We start from the raw sequence: 26561 nt of genomic DNA on the forward strand, positions 1-26561 counted from the left end.
AATTATCTATAACCTGTGATATGTAAACCTCATTTTGACAAGGTCACATCCCTGTGGCATCATAAAAAGCTTGTAGTCTCTAGGAGTTGACATCGTGCTGCAGTTCAGAAGCCAGGAGACAGGAGCCTCATTCTCCTGAATGACCAAATGGAAGGTCACTCAAAATCCTTTATGATTTGCCTTAATTCTGTGCATACATTGTGGTGTCTGTAACCACAGAAACATCACTGTTTCCTCCTAGCTCAAAGGTGTAGCTCTTGTTTCAGTGTAACGGACAGACACATTCAGAGTGTTCTGGTATGAGTGGTTGAGAGTCTGAAACAGCCCATCCTTGCATGTACGTGATCCAGCACTCAAAGTCTCACTTTCCTATGGGTTAAAATGGTGTAGCATTTCAACACAACTACTTTGTTCTTTCAAAATCTTGATGAAAGACTCACCATTGTACACCTGGAGGGTATCTATCTTATCTTCACATCTGATCCTCTGATCTTCTGATGAACAGAAGAGCATCACTGAATTTTAATGAGATTTCCCTAATGTCATATGAGCTGTAACCAGAGCCTCATCAGGTGATAATTAATCAACAAGACCCTGGAGATGTGGGATATGCATACCAAAGCAGCTGAAAGGATTCCCACAAACACATAAAGGAATGTGGCAGACTGATCCTATTGATCACTTGCTTTCAAGTCACTGGAACTCTTTCATGCCAGCAGAGGCAGGACTTATACTGCCTTACTAAGGCAGTACACTAACATAGCTGCAAAAATCAGTTCAGCAGCTCTTTGTAAGACTGCAGCTTCAAGAATGCCAGGTAAACCATAAGTGACAGCATTTGAAAATGAGTTTGGGACATAGTTTATTAGCACAGCAAATTAAAAGTTGAAGATTTCTCACAAAATCCATAATAATAAAATACAGAACACACACAAAGATACAAAGAATGGGCCAAAGCGAGTTATCATCCTAATCATGGCATGACATTTTTTCATTGCCTTTCATGACTGCCAAGGGTTTACAGAAAACAAGATAAAATACTCTATTTAGTAAAACTAGCAAGGACTAGTTCCAGAATCAGATTCTTCAGCCTGGGTCATGAATTAATCTATTGTTTGCATTGTTACATATTGCATTGACTTGCTCTAAATACCATAATGAGACTTCAAGGACAGCTGCCATTATGCATTTTGTTTTTCTGGATCAGATCTTACTTGGACTGCAAAAGTGGATTTTTTTAAACTCATGTCATCACTGCGCCTATATGCTTTTACAGGATGATGTACTAGACCTGACATATTATTTAAGTTCTTTCATTACGCTTTTCTTTTTCTTTTTTTTTTTTTTACTTTATAATATAATTCAGAATATAAAGTTAAATTGGAATCTTTGCCTGACTATTCAGAATATAAAGTTAAATTGGAATCTTTGCCTGACTTATGCCTTTTACTGTAATTTCAGAGGTGACAAATTGGCTGGTCCAGTAATCATGGTGTTTCTGTGCTTTTCAAAGTTCTGCTACAGCCAGCAGTGCAGGAGCAGAAGAGAGGTCTTTCCCTATTGAATCTGAAATGTGCAATACAAATGTGCTGACAGTAGAACTGCAGCCTCTTTGTCCTGTGCTCCCCTCTGCTGATGTGACTTGAACCAGATGTGGACAGTTGGAAGCTCTTGAAGTTATGAAGAACAGGCTAGACAAGAATCTTCCAGGGATGTTTCCGAAGGGCTGAGGCTGCTTTTGAGCTGGTAGAGGTTTAGTTGACTTCTGAAGAACCTTTCTAGCTCTGTTTTTCCTATGGCTTCTTAAAAGCAGTACTTTTTTACAGTATTTGTCCACCACCTGTATGGGAACTGTTGAATCACAGCCTGAACCACTGATTGGTCACCTGAGGCAAGCACTGAATCAGCTGCAGGAGCACAGGTGAAGGTAATGTACCTGTGTGATTGGAAGGGGTGGAGTCTGGCTCCACCTCTCCCAGACCCCATTTAAGGGCTGGCCACAAGTGGGAAAGGATCTCTTGTTGGAGATCCCTCCCCTGTGGAGTCATCGGCAAGCCTCAACTGTCCGGAAAAGGTAACCCTCTCTTTATTCACCAGTTGTCCTTCTACCATCCATATAAGCCTGGCAAAATATATCATTTTCTTCACTATTCTTTGAGTACCACTCTTTTAGGGTTATTTACCCTACATCACCCCTCTGTGAAGCACTGTGCAGGTTGGGATGGTACAATATGAATCTTGTTATCTGTTTGTTTAGGACTGTGTAATGACTACTCTCTGCGCTGTCAGTTAAGCAGATCACATCCCTGTAGGCATAAGTACAATGTGTGCATCACTCCAACATGCTTATGTGGAAAATCGCATTGCAGTGCTGAATGGGTTTCTCCTACAACAAAGTAGGTCATGTTCCTCTCTCTTCAGTCCTCCTACAATTCCCACTTCTCCTCTGAAATTTTTGCCCTCACAGTCTGTCCCTAGCCAGCTGTCTGCTTGTGACTTGTTCCCTCTTGCCTACCAGTAAGTCTATTATTCACGGCCTCCTTTCCATTCTTTCATAAGCAACTTAGCAGTTTCTCAATGTCAGTGAAGCATCTTGCATGAGCTGACAGTACCTTCCTCCACAGCCCTCCTTTTCCCAAAGATTTCTAGCAAAGTACTTGCTTAGCACTCCAGCTTTTAAGTGTTTTCTTCAGTCAGACATTAATGTCAATAATTGATATTACTTCTGAGCAAAACCAGTACACATCATTTTCACTGTTTTTTTTCTTGCTTTGGCATGTCCCAGCAACCTCTGGAAGCTCACAGACAGAAACGCCACCAAGCAACGTGAAGAGTCTCTCCTGTGGAATAAGGAAGACAGTGTGCTAGGGTCCGGAACACAGGGGCACCCAGGCAGGCTCCCCACTGCTCTAGGCTTCTCCTCATGCCCTCTCCTTCTGGCATTCAGATTAGCACATTTGTTTTCTTCACACAGCCTCACAACTAAACAGAGTGGAGATGGCCCCATTCCATGTCTGTGCCAGAAATAATGGAGATCTAGGATCACAAGGAAATTGCCACATTTAGCAGAAGATGATACAGGAGATGATATGAAATATCAGTTAGGGGTAGAACAGAAGAAGAATAGAGCTGAATCATATAGAAAGGCTTTGTTTTTTTTAAGTTCAGTGGTGATGAGGCCCATCAGACACTGTGTAGTGCCAGAGAAATGAGATACAGATTGCCTCTCTGTAGGTCTTTGCTTTATTTAAACTAATAATTCTTACCAAAAGCAAACCTGTTGCACTCTGAGGATAACAGAAGCAGTAATCAGAAAGTGGTCAAGGCAGAACTTTGGTGAGGAAAGTGATAAATCTTTGCTCGGTGGTGTTCATAGCAGAAGAGTTTTCTCTGGGTTCCACCTTTCTCCCTCCCCAGTTGCCAGCTCTATTAGCACTACTTCTAACTAATTTACATCATGATTTACGTGGACTGTGTTAGAAGAGTTCAGCTACATGGAGGTCTCTGCATGGTTTTGCTTATGGGGAATGAGCAGAGGCACTGACACCTTACAAAGCCCAGTCTCTATGGAAAGCAGAGATGGTCTTATTTACAGCTGATATTTCTCTATCAGGGCAGTCAGTTAAAATCTTTGCCTATGGCTCTGTTTACAACTTATTTTTGAGTACAGCTTCTATGTATAAACACAGATACATGCCTATGTAATACTTTGCTGTTACACAATTTTGTTCTATTTTCTAGAATTCAGCAAGCTGCTTTCAGATTTTAGATCTGTTTTTCAAGGCACTTGTGGACCTTCCCTGACCTATCAATACCTTCCCTGGGCACAGTAATGAACAACTAAATGAAAGCTGACCCAGGAGATCCTGCTGAACTTCACACCTTTTTCTAGTTTGATAACAGACCACTCAGAACAGCCCAGAAGTGACCCAAACAATTTCACACTAATCCACTGAATTTCATCAAACCCAGGTTTTTTAGCACTTTCATAACAATGTCCTGTCAAGCAGTGCTAGAAATCTTATCATTCTCAAAAACCTAACGCAATACCATCTCTTTCATAGCCACAGGGACTGCAAGTACCCCCTTGCTGAAGAAAACTAAATTACGAAGACACAATTTGCTCCTGACAAACTTCCACTTACCTCCTTGCTGTATGCTGGGAGTTCACAAACACGTTTTTTTTATTGTTCCTGAGACCGCTGGCACAGAAGTCAACGTGTTCAAATTTCCATTTTATTCAGGTGGCACTGTGCTTAATCGACAGTCAAAACAGTGCATGGTGATCTGAGACTTTCAGCTGCCCTTTTTTGGAATGTATCTGAAGATGCTTAATGATTCTGCATCTTACGTTTGAAGAAAACAGCAGATTTCCACATGTTAGGAGAATTCAACAGGTTTCCATATGTTATGAAGTAGTAGTTATGTCATCCCTAGAACACAAGCCTATCATATTCCTCCCTGCAGAACTGGTCTATGTGCAACTGGTTCCAGATGCTGTAGCTGGTATGAGCTGCAATTGAAGTCTATCCAAATTGAAGTCTATCCAAAACCTGAGCATCTCTTTGGTTTCCTCCCTCAGTAGGTTTCTGGTATTTAATAAGAAGGTTCATGTGGCAGTTTGCCTCATAGGCATGAAAACTCGACAATTTTTTACAGTGTGTGGAAAATTATCTCTAAGGCTCTTGTTTCTGTCATACTTGGTTAAAATGAACAAGGAGCTCTGAATTTATTATAAAAATGCAGTACTACGATCATGTTCCCCTTTGTTCCATGGGAAACAATGTCAGAAATCTTCAGACAAAGCAGGCCGAGTGACAGAACAATCCACCTGTTTGTGACATCTTGGCAACTATAAATATTATCTCTGAGTAATATTATATATACGATATGTCTGAGAATTATAGCTATACTTTCATATAATGCTTTCAAATCCAACACTTGCTTATGGAATCCAGAAATGTTCAAATAAGGCAGGGGGACTGGAACTAGATGATCTTTAGGGTCTCTTCCACCCTATGCCATTCTATGATTCTAGTATTCTATGATTCTAGAGTGAGAGAAACAGCCATAAAAATAAAGTATACGGGGATGTGTAGGTGGAAGACTACTTACACCAATTATTTCCCTAAGGTGGGGACACAATCTAAGACAATGGATACAGAAGAGGCACACGCTGTTCTCCCAGAACCAATTTTCTGGTTTTGTAGGAATACAGGCCACTTGTTTTGAGGTGTTCCTTGCTACTTGTCAGCAGTAATTCACATGCTTGCAAGTGAATCAAGTATCTGTTCTACTTAGATTGTAAAAAAAAAAAAAAACCGAACAGCTGGAGGTCTTGTACTTAACACAGTGTCTCTTGAATCTTGCAGTGTCTTCTGAATTTCCTCTAGGATTCAAAACTGCTCTTACTTTTCTGAGAGATAGATAAATTAACCTCATCACAGACTGTCCTTGTTCAAAGTGTTATTCTGGCAGCTGTACTCCTCTCCACAAACATGAAGCAGAAAAAGGCAAACAGTAGTTATTCTGAAGGCAATTTAATGTTGCAAAGTATTACATGCTTCCCACAAATACTCAGTACACAGGCTTCAACTGAGATGCAAAATGAAACAGTTCCTTACACACTACTTACTGAATTTGTAATGACTGTGAATTGGGCTAGTGTTTGTCACGACTGAGAGCTAAACATCCTTTCCTAAATATTCTTAAAGTTTAACTCAAAGAATGATGCACCTCACATATCAGAATCTATCTACAAAGAATCCACATTATGCTCAACACACTAATAGTGAAACTAAAATGCTAACTGAAACTGAAGTTTAAACCTGCTAACTTCCTGCCAGCAAAGGAGGGAAGCATTCCAGAATGTGTAAACCATCACTCAATACTCCAGTATAACAGGCCTACTTGTGCACGTTTCTATTCATCTTTTTGATAAGGGCAGTGCACAAACCCCTTGTTGTGCCAATTACATACTTCCTTCTGTTCTGATGTTATCCTAAACCAGAGCCTCAGTTCAAAGTACAATCTGTAAAGCTGTGAATCTGGAAAAACTGCATGTTTTTTATTTTTGAAATTAATGTGGCTTTTGTTGGAATATAAGTTAATTTAAAGCAAAGTGCAACAACTACATTTGAAAAAGCTGGAGTGCCCTTACACCTGGAATACTCCCAATCAGTTCTACAGTGTAGTTCTGTACAATGGATAGTAATATATGTTCACAGCATTTCTTATAAAAATACAAGGGTTAGAGTTTAGTTAATAAATAAAGTGAGATCGTTCTGGCCTATACCTGCATTTATTCACTTCTGCAGTAGCCAATTGCCCTATATCCATTTTTTAAATTATAAAATCATTTCTTTGTGAGCAATCAAACTCATTAGGGCAGAAGACAGCAGCTGTCTGCAGGACGGTTAGAGCTCTCTAAGTCACAGTTTTCTTTCAAACAAAACATTAAGTAGTAAGTCTCCACTCATCCTGAACAATACAGGTGTTTGCACTTACTAATTCCCCAGGCAATACTGAAAATAACTTATTTACTACAATATAACAATTTAGTAATCAATATTGAAGAAATCTTACTCAAAGTAGGATTTTAGCTGAAAACAGTAACCTTAGTTGGGCTCCAGCCAGTAAGCCTATCAGGATAACAATCTAATCATAAGATTAATACCTGATAATTGGTTAAAACTGAGCATATCATAGTCAAGGAGAGAAGAAGAACAATGGAAAAAGCAGCTGGGTTTCAACTAGTAACAAACATTACCATGTGGATAGTTACAAACAAGTTCCATACAAAAATATGTGCCCAAAACCACATTTCTGCCCAACAGACCTACTGCCAAGTGGTATGAATATTCACTGCTGCAATGAAGTAAACAGATTTGGCTGCTTTTGTGATCCATTAATCAATCTGACAGTAGGCTACACCCACCTCAAAGTTCTCAAGAAGTTATATCCCCTACTAACAACTTTGCTTTAAGGGTAATAGCACACACTCAGCTTCCATTGTCTCAGCATAAATTTGAATACAAAGTTACTTGAAATGTTTTACAATGCTTGAAAACTAATTCCCACCAAAGTTCTTGTTAAAAGCCATTTTCATAAAGATGATACTGTACAGAGCACATATTCATAAAAAATAAATACATGAGACTCAATAGCAAAAGCATAGAGGAAATGTTATTTCTTGGTCTAGTATTCAAAAAGAAAATACCACTTTACTCAAAACACACTGAAATCCTTAGCAGTTCTGATATTTTGTAGAACCTAACTAGACCCCATTTTCTTCAAGACGGCAGCAGTCAGAACTAACATTTAAAAAAACTTACCTGTACTTTGCACTGTTTTGTTATCAGACGTAGCATCAATAGCTTGCAAGAACCATAGCCATTCCTGAACTTCAATCACAATGTTTAAACTAACTGCATCCCTTACAAGACAAGCTGAAAACTATCAAAACAGCTTGAATCTACTATTCCTTCAGTGATTACTGAAATCTACGTCTTTTATCTTTGTTTTTAAACAGATGCTTACGCTTCCTGTTTATTTTTTTCCTAAATATCATCAGCAGAGCAATACTGGTCTACTGTCCATGTCACTTTGCAAAGCTTCCTTGAGAAGTCAGCTTTCAAACTGCATATACAGATAGGTATCCTAGGAGTCTTGGCAATTTAACCACACTTTCTATGCTGATCTGTGCTGACAGAAATTAAACCTCATACTTCTGCATAGGCTTCAAATTCAATATCCAAACATGTCTGCAGAGGTAGAGAAGGATTTCCACAACATTTCTGTAAGAGGAAAATGTGCAGCATATGAAGTCAACAAATCAGTGGAGATACAGAAACTTTAAAACCCCTTGAATTTATATTTAATCTTAGGGACTGGATCTTCTGTCAACTATTTCCACATCTACGCTGTCCAATTGCCTTGATCCAGATATCCTGGTTATAATCAGTTTGCACCGGTCTCCTGCTCTACTTGGGGAAATGATCAAACACTCTGATCCAAACTGTTGCACATCCAGCATCATTACACTCCGGGACTGGAGGAACATGAGCACTCCCTTGTGGCCGATGTGCAATTAGCACTACACCAGAGCCGAGAAGGACGCAAAAACGGCAAGTAGGCCTCTTTGATAAAGAATGCCTCAAGACAGAGGTTTACAAAAACAAACCAAGCATCAACAGTGATATACTGCAGGAGCATCACTTCTTGTCACTGATACTTGGAAGTAAGTTTTATCAAGTGAAATGCTACATTTAAAAAAAAAGTGCAAAATACAGCCAACCAGAGAAAATAGTTCAAGAGTTTTCACATTCCTGTTTCTTTGCTTTTCTTCAGGAAGAAGGGAAAGAACACAGTTGCCACCTGTTTCTATGACACTGGGAAGGCAGCTCATCTTAAAAAGATAAAATATAACCCCACTCACTTATCTTTATTTTAGATACTGTCTGTGCTGGAATAAAAGTAGAAAATCCATCCCACTGCACAGCTAACTTCACGTGATCTTTACCGGTGATTTCTTGTGTGCGCAGAGGAGGGTGACGTAGGGAACACCAATGAATGCCCATCTCTCACTCGGCCAGAACTTTATGACAGGGCCCTGCTCAGGGATCTCCGAGGCAGCATCGAAGTAAGCGAAACAGACACAGCCTAGGTAAGCCGCAAGGCAAATCAAAATGTGCCTGAGAACAGAGCAGGCCCCCCCCCCAGAAAAAAAACAGTTCAGTTACATGACTTCAGTAAAGCTATCGAATATAGCAGCATGTTTTAAAATCAGTCTGTCAATCTCCTTCTTTCTCAAGTCCCCAGCGCTGCTACTAGATGCCCTCTGCCAACAGGCAAAGAATCAGAGAATACATTAAACTACAAAGCCAGAGTTTATCCTCTGCATAAACTGTCTGAAGCTTTCTGGTCTCTTTCCACCTTACTGAGTTTTTTAGAAATGATGATTTATAGCACTTCAGATACAAGGTCACAATTTGCTGCGTAATAAAAGAGAAAATGTATCAAAGCTGTTCACTGCTCCCACTTCATCCTCAGCTGTTGAGTGGATGTTCGAGACTTTATGGTCATTGCTTCAGTTAAGCAGTGCTTTTGGATTTTTAGCAGCCAGTGTGGGCAGGAAATTCAGTTACAATTAATCAACTTAGTGTCTGAAAAACAGACAAAGATTGTGATCAGGCCAAAGAGCTTTCTAAATCTGCCACCTTGGTTAGCATGAGACTTGTTCCTGGCTTACAATCTTACCAGTAAATCTGTTTAGCACTAACCAGAAATAGCCACTAGCAGCCTATGGACACAGCACAGAACAGTGAGGATGGGTCACATTTGAATGAAACTGTGGAGATTATGTACAACACTTACCATACACAGTGCAAATAAGGGAAGTTAAATGATGACCAGATCTCACAAAAAGCTTTGTCACTGATCCAGCAGAACAGTGCTAGCATCCACCAGAGACCTGAAAACAGACCGAGTTTGTACACACGCAGGTTTTCACACCTGAGAAGAAAAATGCAAAAAAAACTACTGTGAAACAAAAACACTATTTGCTTGATGCTTGACACCCTTTGACTTTAAGTGTTGCAGAACATGATAAAAATAAGATAAAATAAATAAATAAAATAAAATAAAATAAAATAAAATAAAATAAAATAAAATAAAATAAAATAAAATAAAATAAAATAAAATAAAATAAAATAAAATAAAATAAAATAAAATAAAAAAGACCAGGTACATCTTTAAAATGTCTCCACCATAAATGTCCTGTATGGTGGAGCTTTACTTGCAATAATATGATTCTGATGTAGGGCACTGATGAGGTAACAAAACAAACCTATCAGTAGTTGTGTTTTGGGAATTAGCTTAAATACCAAAGTACGTATGGTGGGCAAACACTGTAGCACTGAGGGGATATATAGGAGAACAACAAATTAGTCAGACATTCTGTCCGTAACTAGCCATGCAGCAAGCACTCAAATTTATTCACAATCTATCTTCTACTGAACTGTGACTACATGAAGATTGGTAATAATGAGGAAATGGATTTTTTTTTTATTAGTCGGTTGACTTTTTCCCCATGATACTGCAGTTCCAGGGAACTACTAATGCACAGGAGCAGAAGCAGACTATTCAAACAAGTATGCTTTAGCAGGTGGTACAGGCATGCATATCTCACATAGAATTCTTCACACTGACTAAGTTACAATTCTCTCCCTCCACAAGAAACTGTACTTCTTAACATAGAGGTACAATGTAGAGAAAGCATTTTCTGTTATCACATGCAGTGAGGCCTGTAGGTGATCATCACTAAATATAATATGTGATGTTACTAAATTAATAGTTTGATCTCTACCCACACTTGCTATTCTGAGATTAGGCCTCTTAATACCTTTAGATGCAGCTCTGCTGTTACTGATGTGTTTTGGTTTTTTTTTCCAACATTAGTTCATACCATCTCCATGGCTGCACTAAGCCTATAAGGTACAGGCTACTTTGCTTTCATTGTCAGTAAAGTAGTAATGCCAACTCTGTCTTCAAGCTAGAACTTTTCATTACATCCTTCCTCATGAGTCAGACTCTCTTAACCACTTAATATCCACAGATAATGCCTCCAGCCTCTCTCTGGAGGAAAAGCAGAACTGCAGCTGTTGTCATGGCTTTGCTAAAGGAGTCCAGCTAAACATTCAGAAAAACTGAAAATCAAAACACCAAGTATTCTGTACAGAAACACTTTTCTGAATACACTGCAGAACCAGCAGTCTACCTGCCTCTGGTGTATTGCAAGCTAAGCAAATTGCACAGCCTTCTCCACAAATCTGTAAGATTTTTTCAGTTCACATTTTAAAGGCGTTTGGGATTAAAAGACTCCTAAAACTGAGTAGGAGGCACCTCTACAGCTACTGGATTAATGACAGAAAAGCTACCTACTGCTTAATCTTGTTGGAAAAGAATTTTCCGAAGTGTCCTTAGCACAAATTACCTTAAGGGTCAGGTAGTCTTCTTTTAAGTCATCTATAAATAATGTCACAGTCAAAATCCCTACACTCACCTTTAATCAAAAAAAAGGTTCAACTTCTGGCTAAACTCTCCTCTCCTCCACAAATAGGTATGACAATATCTGCTTCCACAACAAAGATACCTACATGACTTCCATAAAAATCAATATTTCACATAGCGTATGAATCAAAATGGCTTTTTCACTTGGCTTGAATTCTCCAGTTCATTTGACAAACAAATGGCCCTTAAGAGGCTATAAGAAGCACAAAGAAAAGGCTAAGGAGATTACTGATTTGCATAACGACTTCTAGAGCATGGCTACAAGAATTCTTTCGCTTGTGAAATAAGCCAGTAAGGAAAAAACAATTTGGCAGTTTTATATAAAACAAAAATCATATTGGTAAACTGTCCTCCCATATAACAGGTAAGACTAGACTGCTACAACTGAGTATATGTGCATTCTGACTGAACAATGGTTCTGTGTATAGAGAATATGGAGCCTTTCCAAAGAATGTAAACAAATATATGCAACTTCTCTCCACTTGAAGTAAGAGGTTTGTCAAACAGACTGCTCCTTTAGTCAGTGACCATGCTTGACAATATTTCAGTAGTTTTAACGCAAAGAGGAAAGGACAAGTAACCTGCACAGTTACTTCAAACATTGGTGTACCTCAGACACCTGCTGTATAAGGGACTGGGCTTGTGCACACTTACAACAGTATTACTTAACAAAACACGTCAACTTTTCTTCAACTCAATGTAGTTGTCAGATGCTAATTAGTAACTTGATTTTGACATAGATAACTGCCTTTATATCCTATTTTTAAACTTCTAACTAGCTTAACCTTTCAGTCAAAGAAAAAAGAGAAATGAATGAGGTGCAACAATGAATTAGAGCTCCTCCACAGTCAGACTGCTAGTAGCAAGATTAAATATGCATAGACATATTTGAAAGTAGTGTGAGTGTTCACTGCTCAACACACAGAGTTCACAGAGCAAGAATATTCTACCACCTATCTGCTCAGGGAAATAGTTACCTGCAGGAAGAGGACCCACTAAATCATACTAATTTGATGATGCTATAATCTCCATTGTTGTTTGGCTTGGCAAACAACATAATTCACAGCTACTTACTGTCTGATTGCATCCCTGTGAGACACATGAAGGGGCATGTTCAAACGAAATAATAAACTGCATTTATAATGCCTTGTCTTTCAGGAGCAAGTATGCATTTAACTACCTTTAGCTCTTTTGATAATCTTACATCCACAGCGTGTGCTTAGCACTCTGTATCACTAGTTCTGCATTTAAGAGCATAAACTTCTTTAGTGCAAACAGTCCCACTTCACCAGGGATGAATGAGTGGCAGAAAATTCTCACTTGAAAACAAAGGGTTTCTGATTTGCCAGAATTCAATACGAGATTCATAACAGCCTAGAAAGGGAATAATGCTATGATGTACTATATCAAAACATTAACTTTAGCGCAGAACAGAAGAAATTTCTCTGAAGTATGAGTTTCTACTTCAGCAACTTTTTTTCCTTTCTTCCCAAAATATTTGTTTCTCAGACTCAGATCCACTGTAGACTGGCAGGACTCAGCCATGTAGCCCCCTAGTGACTGCAGTAGAGGAGAACAGGAGAATCACAGGCATTTTAAATAACCTCTGAATTGCTCTTTTTTCAGCAAAAAGAGATGGGATGATCCCATTTCTAATTTAAATTGATCAGGGATCAGCATAGATAAAAACGAAATCTATAATTACCTGCCTTTTACATTTACATTATATATATATATATATATATGTATATATATATATGTATGTATGTATGTATGTATGTATGTATATGATAGGTACTACATTATCCTAACAGGTAATTCAGAGAACCATATATCATTTTAGGTCAATTTTTATTCATCATTTCAAAAGAAGGTTTGTCAGTGTCTGTAATTCTCAAAAACTGACAGATAAACTCCACATTTTAATGTGATACAACTTTTTGCATGGAATTTTAAAGAGCAAGTACATGTAGGGATATTAATTCCTAGATCAGATCCAACAGCATTCAAACCTATAAGACACTTAACTATTCATCGTCTCAATTTTCTCAGGAGCTCATGCCTGGAAAACAGAAATGGCTTGATTACTGCTGAAATGCTATAAACAAGCTTCCCCTTGCTTTGCCAGTGGTTCCCTGGTGTTTTCTTAAAAATGAAACACCCACTAGCATCCTTAATCTACCAGCTTCCTCCTGTACATGGAACTTCCATGCTACTTCACAAATTTCTCCATCTACAGAATTAGCTGCTGCTTAGCAGAACATCTAAAGAGAAAAGACACAAGAACACTTACACAGAGTGTAAGTTTAGCGGAGCCTTACACTGCATGGGAAAGCAACAGAACAAGATAAGGTGGGAAACAGGAGAATCTCACCAACAGAAGCAGTTAGAATGCAGGCATTTTGTCCTGCTGCACTTTATTTTGGTGGACATTTACAGGTGCAGTGTAAGAACCAACGTAAATTATAATGTCCTTCTCAGACACTGGAGAAGAGTGGAAAAGGTGAAGTTTATATGCTGATGCTTGCCCGGTCCTTTCTGCCTTGGTGAGGAGAACTAGTCTCTTCATAGTTCATGGTCTTGGTAGGACTCTTTAAAATATTAAAACAAACCTCAGTCTGTTTTCTACCTGCATTCTGGTTTCACACTTTCTAAAGCCCTGACTGAAAGCCATCCTCTGTGACCTAGTGATAAGCCTTATCTTTGTCAGTCTGACTCCATCACATTATTTGTGTGATGTAAGACAGACAGTAAGCCCTGAAAGCAGGCATGTCTTCCACGCATGCTTGGGCCATCCTCCCTGCAGTAACCAGGATGTGATCATATTATCATCTCACCGTTATGCAGACTGCACAGTAGAAAACTATCACCGGAGTGAAACTTGTCAAATCTCCACAATAAACAAATTAGATTTAGATGAGGTTGAGGGAAGAGATCTGCTGCAAGAAGACAGACAATGTCTGATCTAGTACAATCGCCTCAGGGAAAAAAAAAACCTTGCCAAAAATGTCTGAACTGACAGAGCAATCCCGCACCACATATGTACAAGGAAGAAGCATTTCTGATCTACTATCACAAGCAATGAAGCCATATCTACTGTATCATCATATGGTGGCCTAAGGATCTCCAAAGGTAACACTGTGTTCAGGGAAAATATACTCACCTCTTCAGCTCAGCAATCAGTAAAGCCGTGCAAGGAACACCCAGAGTCATTAGTGAGATGTTGTTGATGGCAGGTTTAATGAAGGCAAGGCAGGTAGTAACTCCAGAGAGCACACCAACAGCAGCTTTAAACCGGCTCCTGGATTTTTTTGTGGGGAGGAAAAGTGGTTTTAATTCAAAGCTTTCCATTAGAAAAGACAAAAATCTTAACATGATTTTAATAGAGTAACAGAACTTACATTTTTTTATGTGTGGTCAGGAGGTACAATGACAATGTACATAAAATGCTAGTGGATCCTGAACTGACTTGTGTATGCATACAGTTAACCATGTAGTCAGATCTTTCCTGAACTATAATTTTCCAAAGCAGACACGTATATATACACGTGTATGTATACACAGACCCACACTAATCACTGGTTTCAAAATCTTAAGATCCTGCTCCAATTTTCCTCCTCCCACAAGAAGTCAAGAACAATACCATCTCTGTAACCAGCACTGTACTTCCTCAAAGCAGTTTTGTGTCATGATTCTTCCAGCTTTTAACATGGATTTTTAAGCTACTTTTTGTTACTGTTAGTGTCCTAGCTTTTAGAGCCACGTTACAGTCTGTTTGATATGTTCTCAGCATAAATGAAATCACAGTCGGGCCACAAAGGGACAGTCTGGCAAAATTTTGCTTTAAAACAAAAATCCATTGTTTTTCAAACTTCAGTTTTGGACTTAAAACAACCCATTTTGGGTCTGTGACAGGACTATGTCAGATACAGGATCATTATGGCTTAACCTTCAGGCTACTCACTTACAACTTTGTAAAACTAGCTGATGTTCAGGGATGGCTCTTTTCTCCTTAATTCCACATCTCAAGCAGAACCTCAGTACATCTGGTCAGCACCATTCCCTGGCCATCAGTATCATCATCCTCATCTTCACCAAACTCAACTCACAAGCCTTTTGTTTCAAAGCTTTTTAAAACTAGAAGGCAACAAGTTACTACACAGGAAGTTTTGATCTAATGTGGGTGCCTTAATGACTAGACACCACAAATCAGTCATGGTAGATAACAGCATTTTCAACATTCAAAATCTGAGTGTGACAAGGATGAAGAATGAAGAAATCACAGCAGAGTACTGAGCAGACATAATTCTGGAAGAACAAGTTAAGCAAAACAAAACATATGTCTGTGTACGTACACATAAATATCCCAAAATCACAGAATCATAGAATTGCAGGGGTTGGAAGGGACTTCAAGAGAACATCGAGTCCAGCCCTGAAGATAAAGCAGGCACCCTACAATAGGTCACACAGGTAGATGTCCAGATGGGTCTTCTCCAGGGAAGGAAACCCCACAACCTCTCTGGGCAACCTGTGCCACTGCTCCATCACCCTTATCATAAAGAAGTTCTTCTGCGTGACTTGCATGAAACTTCCTATGTTCATGTTTTAGTCCTGTTGTTACATGTTACCAAGAAGAGCCTGGACTCATCCGTTTGCCTCCCACTATCCTTCAGATGTTTATAAACATTGTTCAGATTCCCCCTCAGTCTTCTTTTCTCGAGGCTGAACAGACTCGTGTTACTCAGCCTTTCTTCATATGGGAGATGCTCCAGGTCCTTTACCATCTTTGTGGCCCTCTGCTGGGCTCCTTCTAAGAGATATCTGTCTTTTTTGGACTGGGAAGCCCAGAAATGGACACAATATTCTAAATGTGGCCTCACCAGGGCAGAGTAGAGGGAGAGGATCCCCTTCCTATACATATCTATGCATAAATCAGATCTGACCTGGGATAGGTTTTTTTGTCCATTAAAATTCTTTTTTCTGTACACTTCAGAAAGAAATAATGATCTTAACAAATAATCACCATGACAGTCTTCAGCAAAGTAGTATTCTGAGGACATTGGGATGGGGTACATCCTTCATTTTTATGGATCAATTATAAACAGCTTGTATTGCTTTAGTTTTACCACCAAGTTCAAATAGGATTTCTCCACTGAAGTGTTAATATTCTTCTTAAAAAGGATACTGCTTAACATCATGGCTAATACTGTGAAGCAAATTTTCAGAATACAGTGACAGATTACATGCAAGAATTCCTTTAGGCTTTTGAGGAACAATGTATGTGCAGTCAAAGAAATTATTAAAGAGACTGAACAGTCCTTCGCTTTAACTAAATGTCTAAAAATCATGTTATCTACTAAATAACCCCTGGAAAACCTCTACAAAGTACTAAATACACAGTAACTTGACAAAGCCATTACATTACAGACTACATATGATAATTCACAATACACTTCTCACAGTGCAAGCTATTATGAGGAATACTCAATGCAGACAACAACCTTATCCATGAAAGCAATTTCTAACTGAGTATAAGTTAAGGAAATAAAAAATAAAGAAAGTAGACAATAGTATGAGAAAGCAAGAGGCATCAACATTATCAGTTTTCAGAGGCAGAACCACTGGTGTTGTGATTCCAACCTCCTCATTACCTCAGATTCTTTAAGCATAAAAGAATAATATGCACAAAGATTACAGCATACTTTCTCTGTAAGGGGAACAAATCACAGCTAACCCCAGGCAATGTTATAAGCTCGAGGCAAAGTGGATGGAAGACTGTGTGGAAGAAATGGACCTGGGGGTGTTGGCTAATGCTAGGCTGAATACGTGCCAGCAATGTGTCCAGGCAGAAGAAGAACAATGACATCCTGACTTATATAAGAAACAGTGTAGATATAGCAGGAGCAGAGAGCTGATCATATCTCTGTTCTCTGCTCTGGTGAGGCCACATCTCAAGAACTGTGTTCAGTTTTGGGCCCCTGACCACAAGAAAGACATAGAGGCCCTGGAGCATGTCCAGAGAAGAGCAACAAATCTGGGAAACAGTCTGGAGCACAAGTCTTACGAGGAGCAGGTGAAGGAACTGGGACTGTTTAGTCTGGAGAAGAGGAGGCTGGGGGAGACATTATAGCTCCCTACAACTCCTTGAAAGGAGGCTGTGACAAAGTGAGGTTTGGCCTCCCCTCCTGCATAACTAGTGACAGGGCTAGAGGGAACGGCCTCTAGTTGAACCATGGGAGCTTCAGGTTGGGTATCAGGAAAAAAGTCTTCTCTGAAAGAGTGGTCAGGCACTGAAATGGGCTGTCCAGGGCAGTAGCTGAGTCACCGTCCTTGAAGGTGTTCAAGAAATGTTTAGATGTTGTACTAAGGGACATGGTTTAAAAGGAAATATTAGTAGTAAGTAGGTGGATGGTTGGACTGGATGATCTCTGAGGTATTTTTTAACCTTGGTGATTCTACAATTCTATTTTAAATCTTCAATAAAGAAAAATCCATTGCAGCAATGACAGACTTCTAAACAAACATACTTAGTCTCTGAATACTTAAAAACTACACTTAACCTCTGGCTTACATGTTCAAATAAAAATTCAGCTGACTTCCACAGCTGCACTCCCATATGTATACTCTCTGATATACAAAAGGAATGGGAAAAGAGAGAATACATTACTTTATTTTAGGTGCAAACATAAACTATTCATGTCTTTCTAAAGCTAATAAGAATAGGTACTTTCACAGACAACCATCACATCCCAAAATAAAACCTACCATCAGCAATGTAGACTCCGAACAAGAAGAACATAAGATGAGATACTTCAAGAGACAGCTATGTGTACTGTGCTCGTGATTTACCTGTCATTCCGAAAAACTCTTGGTAGATATCTTCTAGGGAACCACATGGCAAGAGCACACATAAGAACCCACAGAATAGCCAGCTCATCCAGCATCTGGCCCAGGAAACTGAGGGTGGCATGAAAGTAAACAGATCCAATTCCTGGAAGAGTTGGTCAAAAGTTACAGTCAATAGTTACAGAGCTGTACAGACTGAAACACACTGCTCATGATCAGGAATTCATAGCAAATGGATGATACAGTTTGGTCTAGAAAAACAAAAAAACCCACCAGCTTTTCTAGAAAAGCAATCCGAATCATCAGCATCTCATACTAAATAAACTAATAAATAAATATAAATAAGTATTACACAAACACATTATCTAAGGAGGAGCTAAAGGTGCCATCTCCTAGTGGGGAAGTAAATACGTGTAAAAAACTATCAGGTAGCAAATTTAAACCTAAATGCAACAAGAAATGAATTAAAATGCTCTTTCTGAATTTTCTCAATAACGCAGGAATGGATAACATGAAGATGGAAAGCAGCACGCGATGACTGCACTCTATGATCTAAGTTTACAGGTGGAAAGTTGCACATGGCCCTGCATGACTCTGAGTGTCAATTTAGAATTGAAAAAGCTTAAGAATTTCCCACTGACAATATGGTTAAATCTGTAGATCTATCATTAAAATGTCAAATTACAAAGCAAAATTGTTTTCCAGTTTTTCTAAGAACTCTCAGCAATCTTTAACTCAGTGTCAGAGGATGGAAATTCAGCACTGCTCCAGAGTAAGGTTGGATATTTGCATAAAGGAAAGACAAAAAAGGGAGCACATCTAAGGTCAAAGTCCCCCCAGACTCCAAGAGGTATTTTCCTTTCAGAAACTACATCTGCTTTTGCGTCAAGCCAGTACAAGCAAACTCCTCTGCAGATGTCAATATTGCTTTGTTTTGCAGAAACAATCATGCACAAGCAGGAAAAACCGATTTCCTCTCTCACTTCATGCATGAGCAGGCAAACAGAGATTAATCAACTTACCGACCACAACTAGTAGAGTCCATATTAAATATATTCCGCTGTTGAAGCAGGTTGCATATTGACGGAATAAGCACATGCATATGGGCGGTAAAACAAAAAACAAGATGTTGCTTATCTATAAAAACAAAAAGTATCACACAGACAGAAAATAAACATTTAATATCTATAAGCTAATTCATCTACAAAAAGTCATTCAGTGATACCTCAACTCAATAAAACGTGGTTCTCAGCTTCTGCCAAAGCTGAACAGTTTTTGCAAAGCATCATCAAGCTGAAACTCATTAAGCTAGTAACAGCATAAAACTCCAAGTAATATCAACTGTGGCTAGTCACACATTTAAATCACTTTATAAGTCTATTTCCAGAGAAATTTTATTAAAAGACTACAAATACTCCAATTGCTGCAATTCAGGAAGTCCTCAACAGCAAACAGATTAGGAAACGGGAGCTCTAGCAAGTGAATTCTCTTCTCTGTGGTTGTCAAATCCAGCATGGAAAAAGCACCGGATGGGCTGTTAAGTTTTACTGAAGTCAGGTCACTGAATAACTGCTATTCTTCAGCAGATCTGAAACACAAAGTTAAGCTGAAAGAGTTAAAACCATTTTTTGTAGGGCTAAGAAAGCCTTAAGTTATAAATACTCTTATACTTCTATTTTTATTTTTTTTCCTGGTTCTCCAACACAGAAGCAACAAAATATGACTGGAAACTAGTTATAGGAAGGTGTAAAGGCTGATAATTCAGACAGTTGATCACTTTATTATTTTAATGTAGCATGTAAGTCTTGAACAAAGATCTGCTTTTATTTGCTTACTGACAATCCAAAGCATCAATCCAAAGCATCAGCTGAATATGCTTTACCTGTGATTAGCAGGAGCTGTCACTGCAGTATCACACAGTTCTTTCAGTAAGAAGTCGTGTGTGTTGAGGGATAGCCACAGGCACTACTGCTGTTTCATAATGGGACAAGGGCAAGGATGAGCTCTCCAGCCTTGATCTCCTCGCATTCCTCATAGCTAACCCAGACACATGACAAAATAATCTCAAGCAACATTCCCCTAAAATGGACTTATAAAAGAACTCTGAGATAAACAGCAGTCCTTTGGGACAGTTCTCTCAGAGGCTTCTGGACGTATAAATGTCATTAATTAAAACCTAACAGAAAAGCATTCAGGAGTGGTATATAGAGAAGGCATTTATTCATTTCACAATTGTCTACCACTCAAAACTGTCTCAGTGTGAGAGCAGAGGTTGCAATGATAAAAATGGACATATCTAATTTAACATTTGCAAGACTCATCAAAACATACTCTTATTCTGTCTGGTATCCAAACTGACAGTAACTAAAGCAGTAGCTTCTCAGCACCATCTACTTCATGTGTGCCACTTTCCTTCACACTAAAGGTACCTCCTCAAAGACAAGCTGCATTTCTTTCAAAATTCTTGGCTAGACGTCACTTAAGTGAAACAGTTAGATCTACCACATGCTCATTTTAGAGATGTAAAATCCCATATTTTTCCTACCTAAAACAAAGCTTGAGCAGCCACTAGAAAACCTGCAGGGAGAAATTTTTGTATTATCTGGTCCCACCATCCTTAGACATCTTAACAAACTCTACTGGAGTGTGTGTCCTAAGGTTGCGTGGAAAGGCCCTGTACACCAGGCCTGTGCATTATGTTTTGGATAACCACAGACAATTCCACTGCAGTGAGCTTGTAGTGCAAAGACAAAGAGAAAGGAGGGGATGGATAGAAAAGATCTTGGCAGCTTCTGGAGACAAAAAGCAAGAGCCTCCAGCCCTGCCACTGAGAGGAGATGTGACCATGCTTCTTGCAGTTGGGCCACAATGATGACCAGTCTCAATGGGGAAACACTAACAGAGAGCCACCATTCTGCTCCCACCGGATCACCTCTCTAAATCAGTGTGAGGAAGGACCTTTTGCCAATCAGCAGTTCCTACAGTTTATTTTGTCAAAGACCAGGCCCCCTGAGGACTCGCACATTTTCACAGAAGCCACTCACATTGCCCAGCTTTGAAATGACAGCTTACTCTGCCTGGCTCCCAGACTTCTCCAGTCCATGGCAAAAGCTATCCCAGTGCAGAGGAGACTAGAGGCTTACCAGTTTCATTCAAGGCCCTTCACAAACTGTGCTCTAATGAATCCTCTGTCTCTTTCTGCCAGCTGAAGAACGAAACCAGCCTCGCAAATCAGGTATGAAAAAGCCACCAGGGTCCATGTTGATGAGCAGTGCCACAGATGAAGTACTTCTTAAGCAGCAATAAAGAGACGCTTAAGGAATTCTCTCACTCCACCAAGGCAGCAAATTTTGCCATCACCAGTGTCAGAGTACAACATATCCCCAAGGATGCAACAGAAAGACCAAAGACTTATATGTAAGAGAATATCCTAAAGCAGATTTTAAGAGGCAGACAAATTTGCTTAAGCCACATAAAACCTTCACATTCATCCAAACAATCTTCCTAAGAACTACCCAGCTCTGTGCAGCAAAGACTTACTGTGCCATATGGAATGTACTCGTGGACCAGAGTTGTAGCTCATATCAGAGCTCACGAACATGATCTGAAGTACATTGCTTAAGTTCTCTTAGTTTCAAGTTCACCAGCTAGATCAAGAGGACAACTGAGTTGCTGGCTTTCACCCTCTCCTCTCCCAAGAGGAGCCACACCCTTAGATATGCTGCCAGGATTAATGCCAGCTTTCCAAAACCAGTGAGGCACCTATCCACTGAGCTTTAGTTTTAGAAAGCATGTTGCATATTGATAATGTACTTCATTGATAATGTAACTCATAAGTCTATAAAGTTAAGATCAACACAAAAAGTTTGAAGGGGTACTAAGAATTTCCTTTGAGATTTGCAAAAGGTCACAGTAAAAGGTAAGAAGACCATCAATAAAAGTCCATCCTCTAGCTTTAAACAATTTTGGACTCCTAGTTTTAATTTCCAACTACTTACTTGTATGAAAGAAATACAGGACACAGACCATAGATGGAATGCCAGTGGCCAGGTCAGATTATGACCACATAACTTTGTTCACACAGTCTGTATGCGGTATTTTCTATGGTCTTACCAAAGATTATTTACTATGTGTTGAATCTCTCAGCTAGCAGCTGCAGCATTCAGCTGCATGACGGTGCATGTCTTATGAGAAAGGGAAGCAAAAATGGAGTATCTCTTCAGTGAAGTTAGAGGATTTGTATATTCAGTGTTCCTACACAAGAGCATGCCACAGACATGTACTACAAGACTGAAGTAGTAAAAAAGATGTTGCCGGAGTATAAGGATATTCTCAGTCTGATAGCTTCTAAAAACATTTATCTCCTTGCTACTACAGAATAGACAAGGAATAAAACCACTGGCAATTCTCTTCAAATGGAAGTTTGGCAAGAAATAAATGCACAATTGAATCTAAATTAATAAACTGAAAAGTACCAACTTCAGTAACAGAAAAATGCTAGTTTTCAGTCTTTCCAGGAGTGTAAAACACAGAAAAATTCCTTCTGTTTTGTTTTATTTTGCAAATATCTCTGCATATGTAAGCTCTTTTAAGCATGTGGAGGTAATTGCTCTTGTTCAAGAGCAAGGTTACACGGCATAAGGATTAATTATTAAATAGATAAATTTTAAAAAGAAAGCTATTTTTCCTATAATTTCCTGGTTACAAAATATTTTTTGTCTCTTTACTTACAGTGTGCACCATGAAATTATCTTGGACGCGTATGTTTTAAAAAACCTGTGTGACTAATTTGTACAAAACCGCTGAACAGATATTCTTCTCCTCACTTAATCCTGATGAGCACTCTGATTTGCTTTTTAACAAGATCAAGTTAAATTTATGCACAGTGCTAAGGCTCGGTCCCACAACTATAATTAAATGGATCTTCCCAAATATGTTTCAGATAAGCTGCTCCAGTTTCATGCTTATATACTGCATGAGATCTAAATGACAGCCCTGATCTTAGCTGTGGCAGTCTAAAATGTGGATTAGCAAGGTTTTAATCTAGAGCTTGAAGACCTAGATCCCACATTCAGGCCTGCTGATGAATCTTACCTGAAACTTTTAAGGTTTTGAGTCAGTGTCATAACAGAAAAACCAAAGAAGGAATAAAATTCAGACTCCACTTGCAGTGCCTCTCACAGTAGGGCCAAATTTTTCCTACCACCCTGTCAGAATCTCAGTTTCCAGGAACACAGTCACTCAGCCCCCATCAATTCATTGAATTCAACAGTCTTAATTTTCAGAAGCTGCAAACACAGAAGTCAGTCTCTCATAATCTCTTCTCTACTGAAGCGTGTCTACCCTCAATACAGCCTCTGTCCTCCATGTTTTCTATACACAGTTAGCAGATCTGGATGAAGCTTCTGCAATACATGGGGCTTTGGGGCAAACTTTGTGCTGTGCCTAATCACCTGGGCATAGCTGCAGCTCCCAGCATTTTGCAAGCTTTCTTGACACAGCTAATCAGCTCGGTGCAGTCAGAAGGATATCCAACCCCTTGCATTGCTGGCTTCAAAACACATAGCTTCTTCAAGAAACTTATTGTTTATCCTGACCTTTTCCTCCCTTTGTTTTTGGTTCTTGCACAGTGACATCAGAAACAAAGAAAGCAGACTGTTTCACCATACACCCTCAAACACAGACGATAACTGCCCAGATGACTCTGGTGCTGAACTACAAGGAAAAACAACAGGTTAGCCATGTACACTATGCACAGTTGAATTACTTGTTCTAAATGGATGGCATCCTTGGGTACACAGTCCCATGAGGGATAAACACTCCAGACACCTCTTTCTTTCCTTCACTGAAGTGTAGCACTAACATCTGATGTTAGCAGTCAAGAAACACAAAGCAAAACCCCCCACCTCACACCTGCCACAGAACAGAAAGCCTACAGCAATACCACAGGGGTTCTCTCCTAGCGACATGGTAAAGCACATTACCAGAAAGTCCGATGTATGATCTCACTCCCTGCTGGATCAGTTTGTCTCTGTGAACCCTCAGATGAATAAACAGGATGCTGGAAGCAGCGCTCCCCTCCCAGATCTCTGGACGTGCCTCTGGACAGCCTGGTCTAGTGGTTGGTGACCCCCTACCCATGGCAGGGGTGTTGAAACTCCATGATCTTTGGGGTTCTTTTCAACCCAGGCCATTCTATGACTCTTTGATCTCTGCTGTGGGGTACATGCTTCCAGCAGCACTCCCCAGCAGCTCCTGGGCTGGAACGGCGGGATGACAGGAGCAAACCAGAGCTCCTGGAAGCAGCAACGATTACTTCAGTCCTCTTTCCCCTCCTTCCTTTTCTCACCTTTCTTGAGGTGACCCCTCCCAGCAACAGCACGCTGACTGCACCCTGCAACCCCTCCGTCAAACTGCTCCCGTAAGTTTGCCTCTGGGAGAAGGCAAAGCTTTAAAACACGGTTTTGCCTCCAGCACCCCCACCCCCCCCAGGCACCGCGTCCGAGCAGACGCCAGAGCAGCCCGCGGCTGTCCCCGCCCCTCCCTCCGCGCACCGTGTTGTAGAACTCGGCGATGGCCGGCACGATGGTGTAGTTGTCCTCGCACCAGTCCACCTCGGAGCTGCCGGCCCGCAGCTGGTCCCACCACAGCATCGCGCCCATGGCGCCCGCCCGCCCCTAACCGTCGAACCGCGGATCGGAGGGGCGGGGAAGGGCGGGGCAAAGCGGGGCGGGGCGGCCCTCCGCCCTCCCACCTCCCTCAGTGCCCGCCCCCATTGTTCCGCGTCTCCCAGTCGGCGCCGAGCGGCCCGCTCGTCGGCGTGCAGTCCTCTCGCTTCCCTTCCTGTCTACTCCCAGCTTCCTGCCCGCCCTTCTTCTGTGCGCACTAACAGCGTTTGTTTATAACGCTTGGGTGAAAATATTTGGCTTCTCATGTCTTTCTGCACGGCGTGGCCCCTTTTGTCCTGTCGCTGCGCCAGGCTCTTTCATCCTCTTAAGCACTTCAGATATTTATAAGCAGTGATCCCTTCTTTCCTCTCGGAGCAGCCTCTTCTCCAGGCTGAACAGCCCTAGGTCTCTCAGCCTTTCCTCACAGGACAGGTGCTCCAGATTCCTAATCATCTTTGTCGCCCATAGCTGGATTCTTCCCAGAAGTTTCCTGTCTTGAACTGAGCAGCTCAAAACGGGACACGGTACTCGAGATGCTTTCCTGTACTTGGAACACCAGCTGGGCCAGCATTCCACACCCACAAACAGAGATGGCTGACAGACACACTCTTCCCTGTGTCTGTCCTTCCATGTTCATCAGTCCCTGCTCTCCCAGTAGTCACAGACAGTGCAGCAGGCCAGCTGAAGAGAGAAAGCCTCTGGAACTTAACTGCAGCTGAAGCAAGGGCTGAAGCAACGGCTTCTAGCTTACCCAGGCCATGGTCAGGTTTCTGTTAAAGGAACTAGACCTAAGTGAAAGCTTAGTCTGTGTGCAGGAACACCTGGTCTTCTCCCCCAGAAGACAATCTGCACAAAATGATGGCATTTCCTGTTTCAGCTATATCAACTGTTCAGTCCTAGGATGGATCCAGCAAGCCAGAGTCTCTGTGATTCCACTGTTTGTCTGAAATGGAAGAGGAATTCTCCTAATTTTAAATAAAATTGGAAGGAGCAGCTTTCCTAAAGAAGCAGTGCAAAACGTAATTTTGATTCCCAATCATAGAATCATTAAGGCTGGAAAAGACCTCTAAGGTCATCTAGTCCAACCATCAACCCATTACCATGTCCGCTAAACCATGCCCCTCACTGCCACATCTACACATTTCCTGAACGCCTCTAGGGATGGTAACTCCTCCACTCCCCACATCAGGCTGTGCCAATACTTCACCACTACTCTGGAAAAGAATTTCTTCCTAATATCCAACCTGAACACCCTCTGGTGCATCTTAAGGCCATTACCTCTTGTCAAATCTTCTAATTTTCAAACACTCTTGTCAACAAAAGTGTAATGCTAAGGCTGTGCACAATGCTTCTCCAAACAGCTTTCTCTGCCTTCTTAATGACACGAGACAAAGTGAAAATTGCTAAGAAATGTAATTTTCATCAGTACACTGGAGTGACAAAATCATGTTACTTTCTGTCTTACTCTTCAGACAGCTGGCAATGTTCTCCTGAAGACAAAGGCTGTCACTCCAGGATTTTGGTTACATCATTCTCATGTTTTTATTGTAAAAAAAAATCATTTTCAACATTTGCGAGCAACATCTGTACCTGAGAACAGGCACGCCCCATGGAATTAGGTGTCAGATGGACAGTCTCTGTTGCAGATTTTTAAACACCGCAAGCTCTCTTCAGTCTTGGTTTTTGCTTCCCTGAAGACAGTCAGGCTTATTCAGCTTGCCCAGCTCCTTTAAGCAGTCCCTTCCCCACATGCAAGATGCTTGCAACTTCTGGAGTCTCTGGCTGTGGTTTGTCAGTTGCACTAGCCGTGGGCTTCTGCTTTTCCTGCTCTAAGCAGACAGCACGATTGCTGAATTTCAACTCTCTTGCGTCAAAAATAAAGCAAACCAACAAACCAAACCTTACTCATCACCCATCGCTGGCCAGCTCATCATGACATTAGCACAGTGGGTGCAGTCACATTAGCTGAAAACCATT

At 40.5% G+C, this 26561-nt stretch overlaps 1 protein-coding gene across 1 annotated transcript; it reads right to left on the minus strand.

Moving 5' to 3' along the window:
- Positions 1-5524: 5524 nt before the first annotated feature.
- On the minus strand, positions 5525-24677 carry ACER2 (alkaline ceramidase 2). The gene is made up of 6 exons (XM_065740619.1): positions 24471-24677; positions 18939-19053; positions 17920-18061; positions 14234-14371; positions 9376-9513; positions 5525-8693 (listed from the first exon to the last, which is right to left on the minus strand). The coding sequence occupies exons 1-6, from the start codon at positions 24576-24578 to the stop codon at positions 8507-8509; spliced, it is 828 nt and encodes a 275-aa protein (XP_065596691.1). The 5' UTR covers positions 24579-24677; the 3' UTR covers positions 5525-8506.
- Between the last annotated feature and the right edge of the window lie 1884 nt (positions 24678-26561).

This window comes from Cyrtonyx montezumae, unplaced genomic scaffold, assembly GCF_038088225.1.
Source record: "Cyrtonyx montezumae isolate F1298 unplaced genomic scaffold, pur_monq_1.0 scaffold_29, whole genome shotgun sequence".
Lineage (NCBI taxonomy): Eukaryota > Metazoa > Chordata > Aves > Galliformes > Odontophoridae > Cyrtonyx > Cyrtonyx montezumae.

Bases quoted from the DNA above. Each gene is read 5' to 3' on its own strand.
- ACER2 (XM_065740619.1), bottom strand. From the start codon at position 24,578: ATGGGCGCGATGCTGTGGTGGGACCAGCTGCGGGCCGGCAGCTCCGAG. The intron at 9,514-14,233 runs GTGAGTATATTT...TTTTCTTCTCAG, and splicing joins CTGATTGCTGAGCTGAAGAG to GTGTGAAAACCTGCGTGTGT. The intron at 8,694-9,375 runs GTAAGTGTTGTA...CTCTGTTCTCAG, and splicing joins CCTTATTTGCACTGTGTATG to GCACATTTTGATTTGCCTTG.